The sequence below is a fragment of the Triticum aestivum genome, chromosome 1D, assembly GCF_018294505.1.
Source record: "Triticum aestivum cultivar Chinese Spring chromosome 1D, IWGSC CS RefSeq v2.1, whole genome shotgun sequence".
Taxonomy (NCBI): Eukaryota; Viridiplantae; Streptophyta; class Magnoliopsida; order Poales; family Poaceae; genus Triticum; species Triticum aestivum.
The window spans coordinates 20,534,118-20,551,931 of record NC_057796.1 but is presented as its reverse complement, the minus strand read 5'-3'; the positions used below and the strand labels follow the sequence as shown (position 1 = coordinate 20,551,931).

Here is a 17,814-nt window from a genome sequence, read left to right as displayed (position 1 = left end):
TTTCCCCTTTGATTGGTTAGGATTGTAACAGCCGTTTTATATATAATATAAGCTCTCTTTCACTATCAAAATGATGTACATCGATATGTTAAACTTCAATTAGAACCGGCGTATTGTCGTCAGTATCCAGCCCTATGGCTTAATTGTTGTTTTCAACAGCATGAAAATGAACTCAAAAGGCGCATAAGTAACACTAGTTTCTCTACGAGTTGCAAAACATTTGATGTTCAATTCCCAGTTGCCCTCTGTACAGTAGTACCCCAATCCCCAATGTGTGGCGACCGGCGACTAGGCAAAGCAATCAGATAGAAGACCACCACATCCCCATATATAGCTGCATCACTGAACAAAATCTGAGAATTTTTCAGGGGTGAAGGTTGCATTTGTTCAGGGGCAGATGATGATAAACCAAGAAGTCAAGCAGAGTTAGGGTAAGGGCCAGCGTGCTCACCTCGCCTCGAGCTGAGACTGGCTGGTGCCAGCGGCGGGAGGGATTCGGCAGCCAGCTTCCGGCCATTCAGGCACGCGCAGCGGCGTCCCCTCTACCAGCGCCAGCGGCACCGGATCGCCGCCGCCGGCTGCCAACTAGCCGTCGGCGAGCGGCGGTGTTCGTATCTCTCTCTTTTTCTTTATATCGGCTGGAGCGGCGTCCGAGCCGAGGAGACCTTTAAGTTTGGGCCAACATCACGGCCTCTTAACTCGTTTGCATGGGCTAGCCCAAGTACGACTGCAGCACTGAGACAATAGGCCCACTACTGCTCGGTCTTTCCCTTGTCCGTTTATACAATGTAACCGAAGACCTTTTTTTTGGCGGCTACTACCAATCACCCGACTGATTTCTTAGGGAAATCAGCCGGGTCCCCAGCCGTTCGACTAAAGTCTCGACAGACGTAGGATTAAGTCAACCCAAAAATCCCCCCGTGGCCTCGTCGTTCTCACGCGCCGCTGTGGCCTCGTCTTCCTTGACTTGCAGCCAACGCAAAAATTCCCCCCGCACATGGGATCCCTAGATAGGTACTGAAGCTCCGACGAGCTCGCAATCGCAGCCGGTCATGCCTCGCTTGCTCGCAGCACAAGGCTCGGCCCTAGCGCCGTCCTCGCCTTGCAGCAACGCTGTTCGCGCTCGCGGAAGCACCACCCCTGCAGGCCGCGGGTAGCTGGACCCTGCACCGCAGCACGAAAAAAAGCTCCGGTGAAAGCTCCATTGCAGCCGCAACGAGCTCCAGCGACCCCGGCGGCGCTCCATTGCAGCTTCGCTGAAAGTTCCATTGCAGTCGCGGCGAGCTCCAACGTCCTCGGCGGCGCTCCATTGCAGCCCCTGGCACGTGACAGCTTTCAGGCCGTGATCTACACACGCGATCTGTGAATGCCTCGATCTAAGCTCAGGAGGAACTCGAGGACGGACAAAAACACACACGAACACGGGAGACAGTTTTGCGACGCCTTAATTCCTGCGTCTTTTCTGTTTCTCTTCTTTATTCAGAGTGACTTCTACGCCACGACCCAACATGCTCGCGCCATCCCACAGCTTCGGATCATGGACTCGCTCGTGCTACGAAAACGCTAGACACGACTCTTCTGGCCATACAGAAACATGTACGTACAAAACACGTACAGATAAACTCCTAGGTGTCTATAACTGAAACACAAAGAAGAAAGACGTACAATCTTAGGAAACTAGGAAAGAGGACAAGGTTAACAACAACAGCATGCTCCGGCAAAGCTCCATTGCAGCCGCGCGAGCTCCAACGACGCTCCATTGCAGCCCCTGGCGTGCTCCATTGAAGCTCCGACAAAGGTCCATTGCAATCGCAACAAAGCTCCAACGACATCCGATGGTGCTCCATTGAATCCCCGGGCGCACTCCATTGCAGCGCCGGCGATGACGGTGGATGCGGCGACGCAGCACGCGACGGGCCGACGGCCATGGCAGAATCTGCGATGCAGCACGACAACGACGAAAGCTGCGATGTAGCTCCGGTGGCGCTTCAATGCAACCGCGGCGGAGCTCAATGACCTCATCGGCGCTCTATTGCAGCACCAAACGCGACGACGACGCAACCTCACAAGTTTGGTGGTGGCCTGGTGGGAGAAGCTGGGCAGAGAGGTTAAAGAAGAAGAGAGGTAGGAGACGACCCGTCAAAGAGAGAAAGGTAAGGATAGGAGATGAGTGGTTCTGGAGGACAGAACGGCGTCGTACATGGTCCCATCGCTCCGCGTGGCGTCCTGGCGACACGGATCCGGTTTTTTTCAAACGTTTTCCTCTTTTTATGGAATGACATCATGGCGGTTTATATTTCACGCAGGAATACGGATACATCATTTGGTACATCAATTAGGAATTCCGAAGGCTCGGATTGCTAAACAATAGTCCTCGACGCATGATCTACTAGTTAATACATCAGCTGCCATATTGGCCTTCCTAGGGCAATGGATAAAACTAACCGAATTGAAATATCTGCACAAAAAGGTACCCTCTTCACAAAAAGGTGTCTAGCTAATATAGACAGAAGACCTCACGTAAAAAAAAGACCTCTTAACTGGTTGTGCGGTTGATTGTGAGAGTCCCAGGCGAATACATGTCTCGCTTTAAGTGAGACAGAAGACCGCGTCGCCTGCACCGAGCCGGGCAAGTAACAACGTTGCCATGTCACACCGACGTCTTGCATTTTTTTTACATTTGTTTATATTTTGAAAAATACTAAATACATGTAATATGAAAAACAGAGTTGTTTTTTCTAAAGTGCTCATCACACATATAATAAATGTAAATGTAGTGTAATAAAAATAAGAAATCAAAATTTAGAAAATCTTTCTACCATTCAACAAAAATATGTGGCATTTCTAAAATGTTCACACTTTCAAAAATAATGTACGTGATTTTTTTGAAAATAGTATACAGTGTAGAAAAATTGTTCACATGATTTAAAAAAGTCTCATGTATAATTCATATAAAAATTATGTTACAAAATTTTTGCGTGTTTCAAACAGAACGTTTGTAACATTTTAAGAAAAATGTGTATGCAGTGCAAAAAATGTTTGCATTGTTTTTTAAAATATTTCATTTAAAAAATATATTTAACATGTATTCAAAAAAGCATTTGAAAATATGTTAATCATGTATTTTGAAAATGTTAAACATGTATAAAAATGTTTTAGATGTATACAAAAAACGTGCTATGTCTATGAAAAAAAATTGTCATCAAAACATATCTTTGATCCTAGTGCAAGAGAAAAAAATCATGGTTGGGAGGTTTAATTCTAACTTCGGGAATCTGCACTAACAATCTTCATTAACTCTTCTATTCACTGCGTTCTAGTTGGTAAAGATCTGATCTAACCTATTTGCATCTTCATAGTAATCTTGAACTTGTACATAGGTATGATTTTTTTCTACTATGTTTTCCAACACAAATTAGTATGCTTTTCTAGTTTAGAATCAATACAAAGTTCTTCATTCAATAATTTGAATGAAAAGGTACAAATACCTTTAAGAAAGTAGAGATGGTTGCGGGCTTGCAACCATAGACAAGCTATACTTAGCTTGATTAGCTTAACTTGAACCGCTTCTTGACGTCAACGTTGTCAAGGAACAGCACAGGAACCACCATCCCAGTTCTTGGACACTAATCCTCTCACGCAAATGGATGGTGCCGCTTGGGGCAACCACCACCAGCCCACCAAAGGACACACCAGATCTGCTGCACCAAAGGAACAACAGAAGGCAATCTCCCACGAGTCCTTCGACCTCGCCGCCATGACACCGCCGAGACGGAGCCATGACCAGGGAATATTTATTCCAACCGTGGAGGTCGCTGCCATCAGAAGACGACGAGGGAAACACATGTCGTAACTCTAACTACACTACTGGGCGAAGAACTGGCATCCCCTCCCCCACCTGTCACCGATGCGGTGGAGGGAGAGAGAGCTCGTGGCCTCGCCAACAAAGAAAACTGGGTTGCAGTTCTTTCGCCTATAGGGAGGAGAGGAAGGAACCGTTAGGTAGTTGGGTTGAAGCTTATGGTTGGTAAAATTCTTTAGCACGAACTTTGCTACACCTACGGGGGTTTACGAAATGGCATGTCAGTTTCTAAGGGTACGTAAGATTCATACCCAGGTCCAGCATTTTGTGTATATGTTCGTGCTTTTTTTCGAAAAGAAGTTGCCTCTGCATCATTGTGATGCATGCAACCATTTTATTGAAGTTGATGTGAGGCAACAAGGTTAAATTTATCAACAAACAGAGTACATCGTAGACAAAACTATAGCAGAACCATTATGCATGGCTAATTATTATATTTGGACGTAAATCTGTCTACACTACTACTCTACTACAAGCATGTTTGGAAGTCCCAGTCAATAAATTGATCGCTGATGATAAACGAAGTTGCTGGCAAATGATGCACGTCCGGGTACATGCGGTCATGGCCTGGCCGGGGTGGTCGCCTTGCTGCGCCGCGGTGGATGCCGGGCCGGCGGCCTCGGGCGGTGGCCGGCGGTGAAGCCCAGATCATCCTCGGCGGCATTAGCGTGGACGTACCTATGTCCAAGGCGGAGCTGCTCCCGCGATCCGATAAATTCGACCCCGGATCCCATTCGGTACAGAGACGGTGAAGAGCGTGGTTGGGATTCATACTAATGGCTTCTCCTGCATGGTGCGGTGGGGTGGCAGCTCTCTCTCCATGCTCCAGTGGTGGCACCCTTTGGCAGTGGCCGGAGTGTTAGGATACACCGTAGTGGTAGTGCGGCTGTGGACGATTGTCGAATCTGGGCAACTAGCTCCGGGGCTTTGAAGGTGGTCTTTCAGATGCACAGGTTGTCGGTTGGATATTTTTGGGACGGATCCGGGTGAAAACCTGGTCTTCGGCCGGTGCCCGGGGCCGGTGATGGTGACGCCCTTGGCGTCGATTCCTTCATGAAGGCATCATCAAGGTGAAGCTCCCAACTCCTCCCGCTACCTTCGGAGGAAACCCCTGTCCAGTCGATCGGATGATGACTGCCCTCTTGTGTCATTCCCTCCTTGGGGCATCATTCTTGGAGGTGTGCATTGGCACGAGGGACCAGTGGATGGTCTTAGCAGTGGAGCGGCGTCCCATGTCGCGCATCGACGATGTGGAGTCTCCGCAACGGATGTATGATGATGGACACGTGTAGGGAGGTGGCGCTGTCTGGCGTTGATGGCAGACCTGTCAAGGTCGATGCGTCGGTACCTGTTCTGAAGATGGATCGGTGGAAGACGGTGACGGTGGCCTCTCAGAGTGCACCGGACCGGTGTGTGCCCCAGACCCGCCAAGAGGCTTGGCTGGGGCCTCCGGCTTTAGATGTTAGGTTTTGGTGCGAGGTTTGTTTGGTATTCGGCTCGAGCTTTCGACAACCCTTCATCAAGTGGTTAGGGGTTGCGACAGATGTTGCCATGATGGTGGCTTCAGACTTACAGATGTATTACTTTATAAGGTTTTTGTGAATAATTAATAATGGCTGTATGCATCATCCGGATGTTGAGGCCGGGGTCATCCTCCTTTCCTAGAAAAGATGCACTTCCGTGTAGCGTGCTGAATATTTTCCAATAGACTGCACCCTTAAATAAGAACAAGAATCTGCCATGCATGTATTAAATATGCATCTAACGGACCTACTGTTTCTAATAAGAGCTGACCAGTCTGATTTGCTACTTGAAATATAGGACATGCTAAAGGTAAGTTTCCTGAACAAAATTGGGGTCAGCCAATTTTGTGAGCCATCGGATCTTCGTCGCTGGCTATGGCTCATGTCGTCGTCCCCACGCCTCGCTACCGCTCGCCATGCCTCCCACGTCACATCCTCGGTGCTGTGGCTGGCCTCCTCCTTCCTTCTCCCATGAAATCAACTGATCCAAACTGAAAAATCAAGCAACTCACCTTAGTCACATATAGCCATTGCAATGAAATATAGACACACATGACTTGGCTGACCAACGACTTGACCACTCACGCATATCTGGTCCTAATTTTCGGTGGCATGCTTGTGGTGTCGTTCACATTGAGTATATAGGTGAAGTGAAGTAGTGCATGCACGTTCCCATCAAAAAAAGCAGTGCATTCACGTGAGGTCTATGCTAGCTAATTTTTTTAGTACCCATGTATTAATATTTGTCGGCCGTATATACTTTTAATGGAGTACACAAAACATTTTCCTGATGGAGTATACATCAAAAAATTTATGGAGCACATACCACAATTTTGTTTGAAATGAAGCATACATCACATTTTTTTCATGGATTATAAACCATTTTCTCGTGTGTCGATATGTACCACCTTTTCCAAATGTAGTATACTAAATTTGGTGCACTATGTACCACATTTTATAGATGGGGTATATACCACAGTTATTCAAGTGAATTGTATGTCACATTGTTTTTCACAATATAGTATATACCACATTCTAGTGACGGAGTAGATGCCATTTTCATGCGATGGAAGAAGTATATACTACAATGTTCAGACCAGATCAATGGTATATACCACTTGCCACTTGGTTTACAAAGGAGTATGTACTACAAATATCGGCCATGTATATGCATCCAACTGACCCACTGGTTCTAATAAGAGCTGACTAGTCTGATTTGCTACTATGAAATATGGGACCTGCTAAAGGTAAGCTTCCTGAACAAAATTGGGGTCAACCAATTTTGTGAGCCATCGGATCTTGGTCGCTGGCTATGGCTCGTGTCGTCGTCCCCACGCCTCGCTACCGCTCGCCATGGCTCCCACGTCACATCCTCGGTGCTGTGGCTGGCCTCCTCCTTCCTTCTCCCACGAAATCGACTGATCCAAAGTTCCAAACTGAAAAATCAAGCAACTCACCTTAGTCACATATAGCCATTGCAATGAAATATAGACACACATGACTTGCGTGACCAACGACTTGACCACTCACGCATATCTGGTCCTAATTTTCTGTGGCATGCTAGTGGTGGCGTTCACATGTGCACGCGGAGGACTGACGAGAGGATGGCCGTTTTTTTTTTTCTGGAAATGGAGCTATACCCCCGGCCTCTGCATCATGATGATGCATGCGGCCCTCTTATTAAAAATCCAGAAAGTATCAACGTAAAGGTCTTACAGCTCGCAAACGGAGCAAAACAAAGTACATAAACCTGAAAATTACAAGCGGACAAAGACAACCGATACGGTAATAATAAGGATAAGCTCTCTAGACTCCTATCCTGTTATGCGAACGTCATCCGAACCGGTTGAATATAACCCGAGGCACCATCTCCCATTGGTTGCGCCCAGTAACCAAGGCTCCCTGGAGTCTATAGGAGTGAGTAAGGACCACGTACGGATCCAAGCTGTAGCTCTGAAGATAACCTGCAAAAAAGTTAAGTTGTGTTGTCTGTTAAAAATCATATCATTTCTGCAGTTCCATATAGCTCATAATAACGCACATATTCCAATCCGAATACGAGCAGCCGTGATCTGTTCAACCCCAGCTAACCACGTCCCAAACAAAGACGCAATATCTACTGGAGGATTGATATTAAAAACTATATGAATCGTTCTCCAAAGTAACTTGGCGAGTGGGCATTCAAGGAATAAATGTTGTATTGTCTCATCCTGAGCACAAAAACAACACCGCGAATTGCCTACCCATCACCTCTTAAGTAAGTTGTTCTTTGTGAGTATTACTTGCTTGTGGACAAACCACATAAAATTTTTAATCCGCAAAGGAACCTTAACCTTCCATATATGTAGTGACCTTGAGAGGGGGCCAGAATTAATCAGATCCGTATAAAAAGATTTCACCGTAAATATCCCATTTTTAGTTAACTTCCATTGTGTTGAGTCCGGCATGTCGGAGAATCGAACTTCAATCAATCTCCGAACCAAGTGCATCGAGACTGTCCATCTCTCACCCACTAACGTACGTCTGAACTGGATGTTCAAGGGAATAGTTTGAAGGACGATACCTACGTAATCCTCCTTACGTTGCACAATATTGTAGAGGGTGGAATATTGTAAGGGCAGAGGCGTCTCTCTTATTGTTTGGCCGTTTTTTCTTCTAAGAAATCGTTTCCACTGATGAGAAAAATAAGTCAAGTGGCACTAAGAAATATGGCAGGTCAAGTGGCACTGTATCTTTCACACGGTGGTATACATGCAGCGCGTTAGGACCCATATGACCGAGCACGTGCAAGCTTATGTTTAAATGGAATAATATGCGGGCTTCGTCGCACCCCACAAAATACTAGTGAAAGTGAAAGCGCTCATGGATCATTAGCAGACAACAACTCCTGTTGTCCAGAGCATGCAGAACCCCACTCGCTTTGGAGTCGCAGATACTTTGTCAAAGCAAAGACCATACGTCCGTCTAGCTTTTTTTTTTTTAAGATTTCCTATAGTAGTAGTTTATGCATCGTGGAAGCTGCAGCCACCACGCTTGTTTGAAACGTTCCGATTATCGACAAAAAGACACATGTTTACATTAGTAGATTATATAATTTGCACGTTCATAACTCAAGCAGAAGAATGCACCTAGTTAAATTAACACACAAACACATGATGCATGGCATGATTAACACTGAACACTTGAGCATGTGAGGACGCAAGAAAATGGAGCACTTGACTCGGCCTCTCTTCTTCCCCGGCACCAACCATCAAGCGGTCAAAGCCACACCAACCCACACCCCGCACCCACCCTGCCTATTTAACTGCTCCTCTCCCACCATTCCTCTCCAAGAAGAGCTAGCCTCCCTCACCTTCATCTCCAACCTGAGCTCTCTCCAGCGCAAATCTGCTTACCAGAATTCATCCAGCGCAAGACCTGCCCAGTTTCTAGCTTGCTTGTTTTCCTACTTCTTTGCACATCACGATGGAGTACGAGAACAGAGGGCACGTTGCCGCCAACGACGATGGCTTGTGCGTCGTGCAGCCTGCGCGGGCTGACCCGCTGAACTGGGGGAAGGCGGCAGAGGAGCTGTCCGGGAGCCATCTAGACGCGGTGAAGCGGATGGTCGAGGAGTACCGCAGGCCGGTGGTGACCATGGAGGGCGCCAGCCTGACCATCGCCATGGTCGCCGCGGTGGCCGCCGGCAGCGACACCAGGGTGGAGCTCGACGAGTCCGCCCGCGGCCGCGTCAAGGAGAGCAGCGACTGGGTCATGAACAGCATGGCCAATGGAACCGACAGCTACGGCGTCACCACTGGCTTCGGCGCCACCTCTCACCGGAGGACCAAGGAGGGCGGCGCTCTGCAGAGGGAGCTCATCAGGTACGAATCAGTTACACTAAACGACCAACAAATTAGATATTTCAGTTGTTCATCGTCTATACTCCTTATTTTTCTGTGATCTGGAAACCTTATTGTTTCGTGCACTTCTTGTCTGTTCAGATTCCTTAATGCCGGAGCGTTCGGCAATGGTGGCCACGAACATGTTCTGCCTGCTGCAGCGACAAGGGCGGCCATGCTCGTCCGTGTCAACACTCTGCTCCAGGGGTACTCCGGCATCCGCTTTGAGATCCTCGAGACGGTTGCTGCGCTTCTCAACGCCAACGTGACACCATGCCTGCCGCTCCGGGGCACGATCACCGCCTCCGGCGACCTCGTCCCGCTTTCCTATATCGCAGGCCTGGTGACTGGTCGGGCAAACTCCGTGGCCACTGCTCCAGATGGCAGCAAGGTTAACGCTGCGGAGGCGTTCAAGATCGCCGGCATCCAGCATGGCTTCTTTGAGCTGCAGCCCAAGGAGGGGCTTGCCATGGTGAATGGCACGGCAGTGGGCTCTGGGCTTGCATCCATGGTGCTTTTCGAGGCTAACATCCTCAGCCTCCTTGCCGAGGTTCTATCGGCTGTCTTCTGCGAGGTCATGAACGGCAAGCCGGAGTACACCGACCACTTGACCCACAAGCTGAAGCACCACCCTGGGCAGATCGAGGCCGCCGCCATCATGGAGCACATCCTTGAAGGAAGCTCCTATATGGCACTCGCGAAGAAGCTCGGTGAGCTTGACCCGTTGATGAAGCCAAAGCAAGATAGGTATGCGCTCCGCACATCGCCGCAGTGGCTTGGCCCCCAGATTGAGGTAATCCGTGCTGCAACCAAGTCGATTGAGAGGGAGATCAACTCTGTCAACGACAACCCACTCATCGACGTCTCTCGTGGCAAGGCCATCCACGGGGGCAACTTCCAGGGTACGCCTATCGGCGTGTCCATGGACAACACCAGGCTTGCAATTGCTGCGATCGGGAAGCTCATGTTTGCCCAGTTCTCGGAGCTGGTGAACGACCTCTACAACAACGGTTTGCCTTCCAACCTCTCCGGCGGGCGCAATCCGAGTTTGGACTATGGCTTCAAGGGAGCTGAGATTGCCATGGCCTCATACTGCTCTGAGCTCCAGTTCTTAGGCAACCCGGTGACCAACCATGTCCAGAGCGCCGAGCAACACAATCAAGATGTCAACTCTCTTGGTCTCATCTCCTCCAGGAAGACCGCTGAGGCCATTGACATACTCAAGCTCATGTCCTCCACATTCATGGTCGCCTTGTGCCAGGCCATCGACCTCCGCCATCTGGAGGAGAATGTTAAGGATGCCGTCAAGAGCTGTGTGAAGATGACGGCCAGGAAGACATTGAGCACCACCAACAATGGGCACCTCCACAATGCGCGATTCTGCGAGAAGGACCTGCTGCTCACGATTGACCGTGAGGCGGTGTTCGCGTATGCAGACGACCCTTGCAGCGCCAACTACCCGCTGATGCAGAAGATGCGTGCGGTTCTCGTGGAGCACGCCTTGGCCAATGGTGAGGCCGAGCACGACATGGAGACATCTGTCTTTGCCAAGCTTGCCGCCTTCGAGCAGGAGCTCCGTGCAGTGTTACCAAAGGAGGTTGAGGCTGCCCGGTCCTCCGTGGAGAACGGCACCGCCACACAGCATAACCGTATCACCGGATGCCGGTCATACCCGCTCTACAGGTTCGTGCGCAAGGAGCTTGGGACTGAGTACTTGACTGGGGAGAAGACACGGTCTCCTGGGGAAGAGGTGGACAAGGTGTTTGTCGCCATGAACCAGGGCAAGCACATCGACGCGCTGCTGGAGTGCCTAGAAGAGTGGAACGGTGAGCCCTTGCCTCTCTGCTGAACAGAGGATCAAGAAACTGAAGAGAAGACTGTGTGCAGAAGGCTCTGTATCTTCTTAGCTGATAAGTGGTAATATTTTTTCAATTGTATTTTCTTAAGAATCGATGTTTTGTGGGATGGAACATTCTTTCGGAGCTGCCATGTTGTTTCCAAAAATTGCAACTGCATAACTTGTACAACTTCTATGATGTAAGTTATAGAAGGGTACTGTGTATGATAATATTTGTGATAAATGTATTGGTCTTTTTTTACAACAGTTGTCTGGTGGAGATCAACACCGAACAGGATTAATATGATGTGATGCCTTCTATTAATTCTTTCTGTTGACCAATTACAGTATGACATGTAATGGAAGCAGGATTGTAAAGGAAGTACAGTCTATGTATGCTAAGTTGCTAACTTTATTTTAAACCCAAATATGGAAGTAAGATAACCTTCAACAACCTCATATAGAGGCTAAAAAACAAATATAATATTACATTTATTTTATATAATTTATGTAGTTGCATTAGAAAAGAGTACACTAATATGGACGCCGGTGGTTCCTCTGTTGCGGCTACGGGGCAGGGAAGTGCTGTTGTTTTAGCAAGGGACCTTGCTTTCTACGTAGAGAAAGATAAACCGGTGTTCTGAGGCAGAGGAGGCTTACAAGCCATCGATGAGATGGGTGGTTGGCCTCCGTCAGTTATCTGAAATTTACATTTACAGGGTGGCCGGCTGTGCCTGAAATGGACTACACGGCAGAGTAGTATCTGCTGTCAAAGAATTCAGGGATTTGTGATGGACATTTTTCCGGAGTGCAGGCTGCATGTGTAATGTCATAAGAGAGAGCAATGGAGCTGCCCACCAGTTTGCATATTATGCTAGAACAAACGAGGAAGGGGCTCTTGTAGCTGACGAGCCTGGAGTAGATTTGTTTCTACTTTGATTTGTAAGGATTGTAACAGCCGTTTTATATATAATATAAGCTCTATTTCACTATCAAAATGATGTATATTAATATGTTAAACTTCAATTAGAACAGGCTACATCAGAATCACCTATACTGTACTGTCGTCAGTATCCACTCCTATGGTATAATTGTTGTGTTCAACAGCAGGACAATGAATTCAAAAGGAGCATAATTAACACCAGTTTCTGTGCGAGTTGCAAAACATTTGATTGCTCGATTCCCAATTGCCCTCTGTACAGTACTACCCCAATCCCCAAAGTGTGGCGACCGGCGACTAGGCAAAGCAATCAGGCACAACACTGAACAAAAGCTGAGATTTGTTCGGGGGCAAAGGGTTTGGTTTGAGAAACAGAGAAGACAAGCAGAGTTAGGGTAAGGGCCGGCGTGCTCACCTCGAGCTGAGACTGGCCGCTGCCAGCGGCGGGGGGATTCAGCGGCCTGCTTCCGGCCATTCACGCACCTACAGCGGCGTCCCCTCTACCAGCGCCAGCGCCACCGGATCGCCGCCGACGGCCGCCAACTAGCCGTCGGCGAGCGGCGGTGTTCGTATCTCTCTGTTTTTATCGGCTCGAGCGGCGTCCGAGCCGAGCCGACCTTTCAGTCTCAGGCCTCTTAACTCGTTGGCATGAGCTAGCCCAAGTACAACTGCAGCGCTGAAACAATAGGCCCACAACTGCTCGGCCTTTCGCCCCTTTCTGTTTTTGTTCATTTTTCTCTGGTTTTCTTCTTTTCTTTATCGGCTTTCACTGGGTATTTTTTTATTTTGTTTTCTTCGTTTTTATCTTGGTTTTCACTACTTTTTCTTGGTTTTCTTATTTTCTTTAACGGTCATCACACGAGACGGTTCATGGTGCCAGCGGCAGCATGCGATGTTGATAAGTAAAGGGTGCGCCGGCGGTTCCGTGATGATATCTAGTATCGGGGCAGCGGCTTTGACGGTTGGAGGGTTGCTGCAGTGCAAGTCGCGTCGGTGTGGGGTGGATGTGACTAGTTCCGCGTCGAGACATTGGCGCTCACCTCAAGGCTGGTGGGTGATATAAGGTGAGAGGATATTCCACGAATCTGCTACTGCCTTCTAGCTCTGATCTGGAGTACTTACAGATGCGACTATCGAACGATCCATCTTCGGGATGATTTTTGAAACACCACTGCATTTCCGGGGTGAAAACTCTTGTTCTTGCCTTTATTGGTCGGGCTTGGTAATGGCGAACTTGCATCGTTACTTTGTTAAAAGTGTTGTCTACTTGTTGTTGTGTTGGTATTCACTGATTGGTTTCGGCAATCAGGATGAAAATCCTTCCTCAAGGCGTCTACGGCTATACATGGCAATGATGGCTTGCAGACGTTTTCCCTTTTTGAAGGCGCTGCTGCAGAAGAAGTCGACTTAGTATAGGTGTTTATATATTAAAAAAAAGTTAGACCAACGGGGGAGGAGCCCCGCGGCATTATTATTAAGAAGCAAGGTGTGAGAGACACCAAGTTTAAAATCCGCAAAATAAATTCCGCCCCACAGGATTCAAACTTGGGTCTGCCAAGGCACACATACGTGCTTTTGCTACTGGGCCAGAGGCCCATCCACTTTTTTTTCATATATTGTAATGGTTCGGTTGTGGTTTACTTTGTTATGTACTCTGCATAATAATTAATAAGAATGGCTATGTGCAGAGGCCGGGGTTTTAACCTCCTTTTCAAATAAAAAAAATGTCGTGCAGGGATATAGCTAAACATGAAAAGACAAAAGAGAGGGAGATATCTTGATTTCTTTAGAGCTAAAACCTCCCCTACATACTCCGCATTCAAGTACACAGGCTTGAGGGCATCTTCAAAGCTGACCCGCAAATGGCTCCGATATATGTTCGTTTTTATGTTCGGGCGTGGTCCAGGGACATGATGGCGGAGGAAGCCATCCAAACTTGTTCATAAATTAATCTGGTCGGGAGGAGAGAGAGTAGAAGGGGTCCATGTATGTGGTGGGATTTGTTGTGTGACGTTTGTTTTGAATGAGAGGGAGGAGAGGGGACAATGCATGTGAAGAGAGAGAAAAGAGAGAAGAACCACGCAAAGGCTTTGTATTAGTCAAGTGCATGCCCGGACTCCCGCAAAGCTCCCCCATCTCGGATTTGCCGGAAAACACATGTCCTGACTACTTTGTGGATCGATGGGGGTCCTCATTGAATGACAAAAGTTGATACAAATGGTCCGGACGCCACAACCCAGACATATATCAAAACTTTGAGGGCCTCCTTTGGAGATGCCCTGGATGAACTCTGTTGGATCATTACTTAATTGAATAACTGAAAAGGCAAAAGGTGAACACAGACTAAACTATACATACGTACACTTGATCGTCAAATGAATGGAGTAAGTGATAATTATTTTCATATTTGGCACTCAACTGGTGCCATTTGTCAAAACAACATATATGGTTTTGGTCAAAAATCGCTATCGGCAAGGTTACCAAAGAAATATTAGTGGTGTCATTATTAGAAGCATGGCTTGCGGCAGGGGCAGAGTGATAGAATTAATCACCACATGGTTGTCCCCACAAAAAAAATCACCACTTGGTTACATGAAATTACAAGAGAAAAACAAAGAAAATGTCGGTTAGGTATGTGTGGCCGACCAAAAATGACGAACATTCGGGTCTCGACAAAGTCCAAATTGTTGGTACTCATGGATAACTAAATTTGTGATTGCATGAATCGGTGCATACGTGGTTTAATTTTCCAGATTTTATACATGCGCAGACGCGCACATACGTACTGACTCTTGCAATGGTATACGTCATATTGAATATGGATACACCTAGCGAAAATTGTTTTTGGAGGCCGAGCTCCATGAAGGCCTCTATTTGCAATTACTAAAATTCAACAAAATTCATATTTCTACGTTTCAAAAAATTATGAAAAAATAGTAAAATACACATATACATGGAGGCACAATGTACGTGTGTGTTAATTTTCAGAATGGAATAGGTTGAAATGAGGGTTATGCAAAAAAATTATTGAGGCTTTTTAGCACATGATGCTATTCATCCTCAAAGTCCATGATTTTTTTTTGCACAGGTCGCATTTTAAGGTATTTCACCCTGAATTTTACACACATATACATCTCATTCTTGTATACTTGCATATTTTTTTCAGATTCTTTTGAAACCGGAAAGTTTGAATTTTAATTTTTTTTAAAAATTGGGCTCGATGGAGCCCGGTCACCAAAACGCTCCAAGTCACCTAGGGAGTATAATTCTCATCCTTGTACAATTATATGAAATGTTGGAGTACAATTTTCAACGAGTAATTCGCATATATTCTGAGGCACCTAATTCAATTTTATATGTACGTCCAGATTTTGTCCAATATTTAGATTACTTTTGTCAGAATGGGCGGTCGTGTTGTTTGGGTGCCATCAACGATGTACGCACTACTAGTACTTGAAAAGGACTTTTTTGTCTTTCCACTGAAGAGCATAAAAACTCTCTCTCCTTTCCCTTGGACAAAGAAATGCATAGTGTATCAATCATTGTCACTCATATTGCCACCAACCAACAACAAATTAACGAACAATAATGTGGTTTGTTAGGAGAGAGGAATTAATATCCTGTACACGTCAACAACTCATCCAAGACAAATTATCATGTGTTTTCTAAGTTTTGAAACATGAGAATTAGCAAATAAGTCGAGTTTGTATCCTCCAAACCACGAGTCGAGAAGATGACATGATGTGACACTCACCAACGAGGCGGCCGGGCCCTTTATAAAATCTCCTAAGTTGGGGCACCTTCGTCATGTACGAATCTACAACATGCAACCATGGCCTCACCACCCCATCTCAACAAGCACCTCAAACCATTGTTCCAGCTCGTCGTAAACAACTTGCTTGTATTCGTCGCCGCACCGCTGACAGCCACCATGGTCCTCCATAAAGCCGCACAGCTCGGACCCGAGGAGATCCTCTCCCGTCTCCATGGTTTACGGCAGGTCCACGTTCTGCTCGTCGTCTTCCTCCCGCTTTCCTTGGCCACCCTCTACCTCATGAGTCGCCCTCGTAGCGTGTACCTCATCCACTACGCTTGCTGCCGGCCAAAATCCAATTGTCGCGTCTCCATAGGCTCCTCCGTCGAGAATGTTCGCCTCTCGCCTTACCTCGATGATGGAGGTGTCGACTTCATGACGCGCATGCTCAAGCGCTCGGGCCTCGGTGACCAGACCTACCTCCATCCTTCGTTCCACTATATCCCCCCGCGTTGCAGCTTAAGTGATGGCCGTGACGAGGCGGAGCAGGTCATCTTTGCAGCCGTCGACGACTTGTTCGCCAAGACATGCATAAGTCCTGGAGCTATCGACATACTCGTCACCAACTGCAGTGGATTCAACCCGACCCCGAGCTTGGCTGACATCGTCGTGAACAAGTACAAGCTCAGAGCCGACATCCGAAGCGTGCACATATCCGGGATGGGGTGCAGCGCGGGGGTGATCTCCCTAGAGGTCGTGAGAAACCTCCTGCAGGCGGCACCGCAGGGCGCTTGCGCCCTGATGGTGTCCACAGAGGGTACCTCTATCATCAACTATGCCGGCAAGAACAGGGGGATGCTACTGCCGTACGCCCTGTTCCGCATGGGTGCGGCCGCGGTGCTGCTGTCGACGTCCAAGTCCATGGCCCGCTTCCGGCTCATGCACATCGTGCGAACGCTCACCGCCGCACATGACAGAGCTTACATGTGCATTTCCATGAAAGAGGACCATGAGGGAGAAACAGGGGCATACCTGTCCAAGGACCTTGTGTCGGTCGCCGGCGAAGCTCTCAAGGCCAACATCAAGGAAGTAGGGTCCCTCGTGCTCCCGCGCTCGGAGAAGCTGCTCTTTGCGATCTCGTTCATTGCGCGGAAGGTGCTGAGAAGGAAGATCAAGCTCTATGTCCCTGATTTCCGGACGGCCTTCCAGCACTTTTGCATCCATTCCGGTGGTCGGGCGGTGATCGACGCGGTGCAAAGTAGCTTATCAGACAGGGATGTCGAGCCATCACGAATGACGCTTCACCGGTTCGGGAACACGTCCAGCAGTTCATTGTGGTACGAACTTGCATACATCGAGGCCAAGAGGCGGATGCGGAAGGGCCACCGGGTGTGGATGATCGGGTTCGGTTCTGGGTTCAAGTGCAACAGCGCCGTGTGGCAGTGCATCAGGCCGGCCAACAACACCGCTGCTGGCACGCCATGGGCTGATTCTATTCATCTGTATCCTCTCAACAACATCTCGGAGGAAACGGGCTAAAAACTTCGTGCACGGACGTCTACAATTCAATCCATACCATAGTATTGATTTGTCTGTTTAAGTTTGCTTTATTCATAGCACGCTGAGACAAAGAAAATGTATGTAATGTTGTTGGAGAAAAAAATAGGAAAATAAAGCATGTTTGTGGGTAAGTAGAGCAACATATAAAACACATTTAGACATGTATCTGGCACCCTATTTTCTACTTAACGGCCACACCCACAACCACTGCCTCAAGGAGTGCACACAACTATCTTTACTAAAAGACAATATTAATGATCATGATTCTTCTCAGTCCCAATCAAAAGTAGCTGGTGGAGTGTAAATCATTATGAGCCTAACAACATCAACATGTTCTAACACAAATTTAGTGATTTCCATTTTTGTTAGGATCACGTAGAAAATGGAGGATGGCATGTGGAGCCTCCATTATTCGTGAGCCTTTTTCTCTTTCTCGCAGTTTAAATAATTACTAGGT

General features: G+C 47.6%; 2 protein-coding genes and 1 long non-coding RNA gene across 3 annotated transcripts; 2 read left to right on the top strand and 1 right to left on the bottom strand.

The window, feature by feature from the left end:
- Positions 1–7,020: 7,020 nt before the first annotated feature.
- Positions 7,021–12,644, bottom strand: LOC123180006 (uncharacterized). Its single transcript, XR_006490646.1, has 2 exons — positions 12,459–12,644; positions 7,021–7,349 (listed from the first exon to the last, which is right to left on the bottom strand). It is a non-coding gene; the product is annotated as an uncharacterized lncRNA (long non-coding RNA).
- On the top strand, positions 8,698–11,428 carry LOC123180005 (phenylalanine ammonia-lyase-like). The gene is made up of 2 exons (XM_044591961.1): positions 8,698–9,248; positions 9,369–11,428. The coding sequence occupies exons 1-2, from the start codon at positions 8,851–8,853 to the stop codon at positions 11,113–11,115; spliced, it is 2,145 nt and encodes a 714-aa protein (XP_044447896.1). The 5' UTR covers positions 8,698–8,850; the 3' UTR covers positions 11,116–11,428.
- A 3,220-nt stretch (positions 12,645–15,864) lies between the features above and the next one.
- On the top strand, positions 15,865–17,544 carry LOC123163563 (3-ketoacyl-CoA synthase 5-like). Its single transcript, XM_044580985.1, has one exon. The coding sequence runs from the start codon at positions 15,876–15,878 to the stop codon at positions 17,334–17,336; it is 1,461 nt and encodes a 486-aa protein (XP_044436920.1). The 5' UTR covers positions 15,865–15,875; the 3' UTR covers positions 17,337–17,544.
- Positions 17,545–17,814: the final 270 nt, after the last annotated feature.